This window comes from Anas acuta, chromosome 25 (assembly GCF_963932015.1).
Source record: "Anas acuta chromosome 25, bAnaAcu1.1, whole genome shotgun sequence".
NCBI classification, from domain to species: Eukaryota; Metazoa; Chordata; class Aves; order Anseriformes; family Anatidae; genus Anas; species Anas acuta.
In genome coordinates, this window is record NC_089003.1 from 2,937,752 (window position 1) to 2,944,908 (window position 7,157).

Sequence of the window (7,157 nt, forward strand, 5' to 3'; positions counted from 1 at the left end):
GACACGCGTCCTGCTCCGTGCCCATCTCAGCCTGGCACCGCGCTCCCCTTCGCCAACCGCTGCGTGCCCGGGGCCAGGCGCCCCCCCCCCCCCCCACGGAGGGCAGTGGGCATGGGAGGGGGGGCATGGGGGCTCTCCTGGCCCCCCCCCTAGCTCCGCCGCTGCTCCTGGTCCTTCTTCTTCTGCTTCTCCCGCTGCTTCTCTGCCTTCTCCTGGCTTTGCGCTCCTTCTCCACGGCCAGGCTCAGCTCCTTCAGCTTCCTCTTGAGCACGGCGCGGTCCTGGGAGCTGCCCACCCCCAGCGCCTGCCGGCACACCAGGGGCTGCTGGGGGGGGCCACATGGCACCCCCACCCCAGGTCTTGGGGTGCCTGAACCCCCCCCGGTCTGTGCACCAGCCCCATAGGGACCTAGAACGCCGTGTGTGGGGCCACCTCCTCCTGCCCCATGGAGCAGTGTTTTGGGTACCTAGAACCTTTTGGCCCTCGATGGGGCACCTTGGGGTACGTAGATCCCACCCACATCTGTCCCACGGAGCAGCCTGTTGGGTTACCTAGAGCCTGCTGGCCTTTGATGGGGCCGTTGGGACACCTAGAACCCACCCAGACCTCCTGCCCCACGGAGCTGCCTGTTGGGGTACTTGGAACCCAACCAAACGTGCATCGTTGGGGGACCTAGAACCCGCCCAAATCTCTCACCCCATGGAGGTGCCTGTTGGGGTACGTGGAACCCAACCAAATATACCCTATTGGGGGATCTAGAACCCGCCCAGATCTCTCACCCCATGGAGGTGCCTGTTGGGGTACTTGGAACCCAACCAATTGTGCATCATTGGGGGATCTAGAACCTGCCCAGATCTCTCACCCCATGGAGATGCCCATTGGGGTACTTGGAACCCAACCAAGTGCTCCCCATTGGGGGATCTAGAACCCACCCCATCGAGCCTCCTGTTGGGTTACCTAGAACCTGTTACCCCCTGGCACAGCAGTTGGGGTACCTAGAACAGGAGCTTCCTACCCCTTGGAGCACCCCGTTGGCACACCTAGACCCTCTTTACCCTGTTCCTGAGCCCAGGGGGGTACCTAGAACCCCACCCAGGGGCAGGGACTGTCACCCCCAGCCCCCCCCCCATCCCCTTACCTTGAGCTTGGCACCGTCGAGGTGCAGGAGCCGGGGGCCATCGACGCCGTGTGCCAAGAACTCCTCCACGTACTGCTCCAGGTTGAGGCTCTCCAACCACTGCCCCACCTGCCGGCACGTCCAGCCCGCGGCGGCGCCGGGGGGCTCGTCCAGGAACTTTTGGGGCAGGAGGAGGGTGTTTAGAGAGGGATGCACGACGCCGACCTCGTGGCCCCTAAAACCCTGGGTGGGGTGTGTGGGGGGGGTCTCACCTCGTCCGAGGACTGGGACAGCGTGTGGTAGGGGTAGGAGCACTTGGTGGTGGTGGTGGGACCGGGCAGGCGCGGGCTGGAGCTGGGCGGCGGGGAGTCATCGCTCAGCGGCGAGTCCTGGGGCGGCGGGAGGAGCGAGGGCTGGTGCCCCCAGAGCAGCCTGCGCCCCCCCCCCACCCCCCCAGCCCCCTTCTTGTCCTCCCCACAGGGCTGGGACACCCTAGGTGGCTACCAGACCCTATAAGGGCTTTGATACCCTGATAGTTATCTTGACCCTATAAAGGCTTTGACACCCCAATAGTTATCTTGGCCCTATAAGGGCTTTGATACCCCAATAGCTATCTTGGTCCTATAGGGCTTTGACACCCCAATAGCTCTCTTGACCCTATAGGACTTCGATACCCCGATAGCTATCTTGACCCTATTGGGCTTTGACACCCTGACAGCTATCTTGACCCTATAAGGGCTTTGACACCCCAATAGCTATCTTGACCCTACTGGACATTGATCCCCCTCCCTACAGCTACCCAACCCTATGGGTCTCTCATCCTCCCCCCATAACTGTCTTGGCTCTACGGGGCTTTGATCCCCTCCCCTAGACCTACCTTGACTTTATGAAGCTTTGACTCCCCCCATAACTTTCTTGGCTCCGTAGGGCTTTGAGCTGCTTGCCCATCGTTATCTTGACCTTAGGGGGCTTTGATCCCCTTGTCTGTAGCCACACAACCCTATAGATTTGACCCCCTCCCCTATAGTTATCTCGACCCTATGGGGCTTTGTCCCCCTACCCAAACCCAAACCCCTTTGACCTCTTCCCCTGCAGTGACCTCACCCACAGAAGCACCGACCTTCCCTACAGCATCCCGGCCCTATAGGACTCCCGTTCCCTCCCCTACACCCACCTGCCCCAACGGGGGGGTCGGGGACCCCCGGGCACTGACCTGGGAGGCGGATTTGGCGGGGCTGAGCCCTCGTGCCGGGGGGAGCCAGCGGGGGACGCGGAGCCGGGGGACGCCGAGCCCCTGGCGCTGTCCGAGAACCAGGAGAAGGGCAGGAAGGGGGGACCCCGAGGGGCGGCCGGGACCCTCCGACGCCTCCCTGGGGACAGAGCCATGTATTAGGGTCCTTGAGCCGCCCCCACCCGCTGTAGGGGGCCCAGCAGCCCCCCCATGATGGGGGGGGGACCCCCACCTGCTGCCCATGGACAGGCGGTTGCTGCCCTTCTCCTTGCGGCTCTTGCTGGAGGACGCCCGGCGGAGGGTGACCCTGCGTGGGGGGAGCGGGGTGGAGAGATGGGTGCCCCGCTGGCCCTGCGCCCCCCCCCAAAACCCATCAGCCCCCCAGCCCTCACTCCCTCTGTCTCCATCCATCCATCCCTATGGAGACCCCCCACCTCCCTGTCCCTCCAGCCCCCCCCTCCATTTATCCCCCCACCTTTCCCTTGCCCCTCACCCCCCCCACACCCATCTGTCCCACATCCACCCCTCCCCACCCCCTCAACCCCCCCCCCACCCCCTCAACCCCCCCCCGGGGACTGGGGCTCACCCCAAATCCAAGAACTTCCTCCGCGTCTTCTTATCCAGCCCCACGGTGGGGCTGGCCGCTCGGGGGGGCTCATGTCCCTGCTGTCATCTGCAGGATGAGGACGGGGGGGTCTCACCCAGCGCCCCCTGCTTGGGGATACCTTGGGGGGGGGGGTGAAATTTGGGGAGGGGGGGGCTCACCTTCGCTGTGCCGCTGGGGCCGTGCGTCGCGGCGGGCGAAGCCGGGCGAGCTGTCGGAGCTGGGGCAGGATTTGGGCGAGGGGGTGCCCGCCAGCCCCTCCTGGGACGAGGCGTTGGTGAGGGGCCGGTAGCGGCTGAGGGGGGGCGAGGGGGCCGGGGGGGGCTCCCCCAACGCCCTCCTCACCGCCCCCGCCTCGAAGGAGAACTCGGCGCCGCGGAGAAGGGCGAAGGGGCTGAGAGCGGCGGCGCGGCGGGGGGCGAGCAGCCGGGGGCCACGGGGCTGCCCTCGGCTCCCTGGGGAGGGGGGGGACGGAGGGAAAGGGAGGGGGGGGCACATGGCACAGGGGGCGTCAAATCCCTGTGCCCCCCCCTCATCCTCACCCATTGGGGGCTCTCCAAATCCCCCCTAGTTGGGGCTGTCCCTTGCGTGATCCTCCCTCTCCACCCCTTCCCCAAATTTTTCCCGGGGGGGGGGTGTCTGGCGCGCCCCAAATCCCCTCGCCCTCCCTTGGGTGCCCCCCCCCCCGGGGGTCTCACCGCGGCGTCGAGCCCCTCCTCGCCCTCGGTGGAGCTGGCGCTGTCTCGCAGGCGGGAGCGGGAGGGTCGGTGCCGGCGGCCCTTGGCTAGGAGCCGGGCTCGAGCCTTCTGCAAGCTGCTGTCCAGGCGCGGCGTCTCTGGAACCACAGCGGTAAAATCTGGGGGTGAAAGAGAGACCGGGGCAGAGGGGGACGGACGGACGGATGGACGGATGGATGGACGGATGGATGGGGAGGTGGGAGGGGTGGGGGGGCACGGATGGGGATGGGTAAAGGGATGGGGATCGAGGGTGGGGAGGGGAAGGGTGGGTAAAGGGCGAGGAGGTGGGAGATGGACGGACGGACGGACGGATGGATGGATGGACGGACAGATGGATGGATGGATGGACGGATGGACGGACGGACAGACAGACGGACAGACGGGGAGGTGGGAGGGGTGGGGGGGGCGCGGATGGGGATGGGGAAGGGGATGGAGAGTGGGGAGGGGAAGGGTGGGTAAAGGGCGAGGAGGTGGGAGATGGACGGACGGACAGATGGACGGATGGACGGACAGACGGACAGATGGACGGATGGATGGATGGACGGACGGACAGACGGGGAGGTGGGAGGGGTGGGGGGGCGCGGATGGGGGTGGGTAAAGGGGATGGGGATGGAGGGTGGGGAGGGGAAGGGTGGGTAAAGGGCGAGGAGGTGGGAGAGGGGTGGACGGACGGACAGACAGACGGACAGACGAACAGACGGACGGATGGATAGGGGGAGGGAAAGGGAGGTGGGGATGGACAGACGGACAGACGGGTGCAGGGATGGGGGGGGAGAGGGGGGGACGGATGGACAGGGGGGGGGGGAGGGGCAGGGACATCGAGGAGGGAGGGATGGGGGAGCACAGGAGGGGGGGGGGCAGAGCAGCGGAGGGACAGACGGACAGGGACAGACGGACAGGGACAGACGGACGGGTGGTCAGGAAGAGAAGGCCACCCCGGGGACAGGGAGGGGACAGAGGGACATGGGGACACGGGGACGGGGAAGCACAGGGACCAGCGGGATCCCGGAGGAGAGGGCAGGGGGCGAGGGGGGGGGGGGGGGCGTTGGGGACACGGGGACGGGGGGGGCACCCCGGGGGGGTGGGACGGGGACAGGGGGACAGAGAGAAGTGTTCAGAGGTGCCCGCAGCGGGGACCGGGGCTGTGGGGTGTCCCCAGGGACCCAATGTCCCCGTCACCCAGGGTCTGGCCCCTGCTTGGGGACGCAGCCTGCATGGGGCCACCCCAAATCCTTGGGGGGGGGGGGCAAGTGGCACCCCCCCGCCCCGCTGTGCCCCAAACCCAGGGGGTGGGTGGCTTGGGGCAGTGTCCCCTGGTTGTCCCCGTGCCATGTGCCCCATGTGTGTCCCCATATCCCCGTGTCCCCCTGTCCCCACCCCCCCACATCCCTGTCCCCCCATCCCTGTGTCCCCCCCCCCCCCCACAACCACATCCCTGCCCCCCCCCCCACATGTTCCTGCGTCCCCATGCCCGACCCTACAGGTGACCCCCCCCCCCAAAAAAAAGGTGACCCCATCACCACCACAACACCAAGAGGGTGCAGGGGGGGGGGGGGCAGCAGGGTCAGCACCCCCCCAATGGGTGCTGCCCCCCCCCCAAGCCCCCCCCAGGGACTCACCGAAAACCTCATCCTCCGCGTCCTGCAGCTTGGAGACCGACATGGTGGGGCAGGGCTGGGGGGGGGGGGCGCAGGGGGCAGTCAGGGACCGGGGGGGGGTCGATATTTTTTTTTTGGGGGGGGGGTAAGGTAATGAGGCCAGTTGTTACGGGGCGGTCAGGAAGGGGTTAAATCCCTCCCGATGGTTGGGGGGGGTCTCTCGGTGGGGGGGGGGGGGCTGCTCATGCCTTGGTGGCACCATTGGGGGGGGGGCAGATCTGAGCTTTGATACCCCAAATCCACCTCCCCCCCCCAAAAGACCCCTCCCTGCCCCCAGGGAGGCCAGTGGGGGGGGGGGGGGAGCTGTAATGGGGGGGGGGTGGTGATACTGGGGGGGCTGTATTGGGGGGGGGGTGATACTGGGGGGGCTGTACTGGGGGGGTTGTACTGGGGGGGCTGTACTGGGGGGGGGTGATACTGGGGGGGCTGTACTGGGGGGGGTGGTGATACTGGGGGGGCTGCACCGGGGATGGGGTGGTACCGGGGGGGCTGTACCGAGGATGCTGTCCCGGGGGGGGGGGGCTGTACGGGGGGGGGGGGGCTGTACCGCGGATGGGGTGGCACCGGGGGGGCCGTACCCAGAATGGGGCGGCCCCGGGGGGGCTGTCCCGGGGGTGGGGTGGTTCCGGGGGGGCTGTCCCGGGGCTGTTCCCTCCCGGGGGTTCCGCCCTGACCCCCCCCCCCTTGCCGTGTGTCCCCCCCCCCCCCACTCACCCGCTCTCCTCGGGCATCCTGGGCGCCTCCCCCCGCCGGGCCCGCGGCCGAACCGGGCCGAGCCGAGCCGGGCTTAGCCGGGGGGGGGGGGGATGGGGATGGGAATGGGGGGGGGGGGGGAGGTGAGGTGAGGGGGGGGGACAGGAACCCGGAAGCGGCTGGGGGAGGGGAGGGGGGGGGTGGGATCCGCCGCCCCGCCCCGCCCCAACCCCGCCCGGTCCGACCCGGATCGGATCGGATCGGATCGGATCAGCCCAGTTCAGCCCAGTTCAGCCCAGTTCAGCCCGGTTCAGCCCGGTTCGGCTCTGATCAGCCCCGTTCAGGCCGGTTCAGCCCAGTTCAGCCCAGTTCAGCCCGGTTTGGCTCGGTTCAGCCCGGTTCAGCCCGGTTCAGCCCAGCCTGGTCCCGTTCAGCCCAGTTCAGCCCGGTTCGGTCCAGTTCAGCCCAGTTCAGCCCGGTTCGGTCCAGTTTGGCTCGGTTCAGCCCGGTTCATCCCAGTTCAGCCCAGTTCAGCCCAGTTCAGCCCGGTTCGGCCCGGCCCGGCTTGGTGCGCAGCGCGTGGTGCTGAACGGACAGCGCCCGGGGACCCGCCCGCGGGCACGCGCACGGCCCGGGCACGCGCGCACACGCAGCCCCCCTCCAAACCCCCCCCACCCCGCCCTCCCTTACCCCAGGGAATGCCCCGCCCCGCCCAGTGCTCCCAGTGCCCCCCCCCACCACAACCAGTGCTTCCCAGTCCTCCCAGTGCCTCCCATCCCGCCCAGTGCTCCCAGTGCCCCCTTCCCTCCCTCCCAGTACCCCCCACCACTCCCAGTCCTCCCAGTGCCTCCCACTACTCCCAGTACCCCCCCATCCCTCCAGTAACCCCCCACCCCACCCAGTCCTCCCAGTACCCCCCACCCCACCCAGTATCCCACTTCTCCCAGTGCCCCCCAGTGCTCCCCACACTACCCCCACCCCTCTCAGGGCCCCTCCCCTACCCCTCCCAATTCCCCCAGTACCCCCCACCACACCCAGTACCCCCCCATCCCTCCCAGTAACCCCCCACCCCACCCAGTCCTCCCAGTACCCCCCACCCGTCCCAGTTCCCCCCTTC

General features: G+C 68.2%; 1 protein-coding gene across 1 annotated transcript; it reads right to left on the reverse strand.

Annotated features, from left to right (window-relative positions):
• Positions 1-78: 78 nt before the first annotated feature.
• SAMD14 (sterile alpha motif domain containing 14) lies at positions 79-6,722 on the reverse strand. Its single transcript, XM_068661194.1, is given in 15 exon segments — positions 79-217; positions 220-304; positions 1,139-1,294; positions 1,390-1,506; positions 2,331-2,356; positions 2,359-2,449; positions 2,451-2,487; positions 2,581-2,655; positions 2,935-2,992; positions 2,995-3,021; positions 3,114-3,320; positions 3,323-3,407; positions 3,651-3,808; positions 5,309-5,363; positions 6,062-6,722. Coding segments are annotated over 14 exon segments (1,233 nt in total). The 5' UTR covers positions 5,352-5,363; positions 6,062-6,722; the 3' UTR covers positions 79-149.
• Between the last annotated feature and the right edge of the window lie 435 nt (positions 6,723-7,157).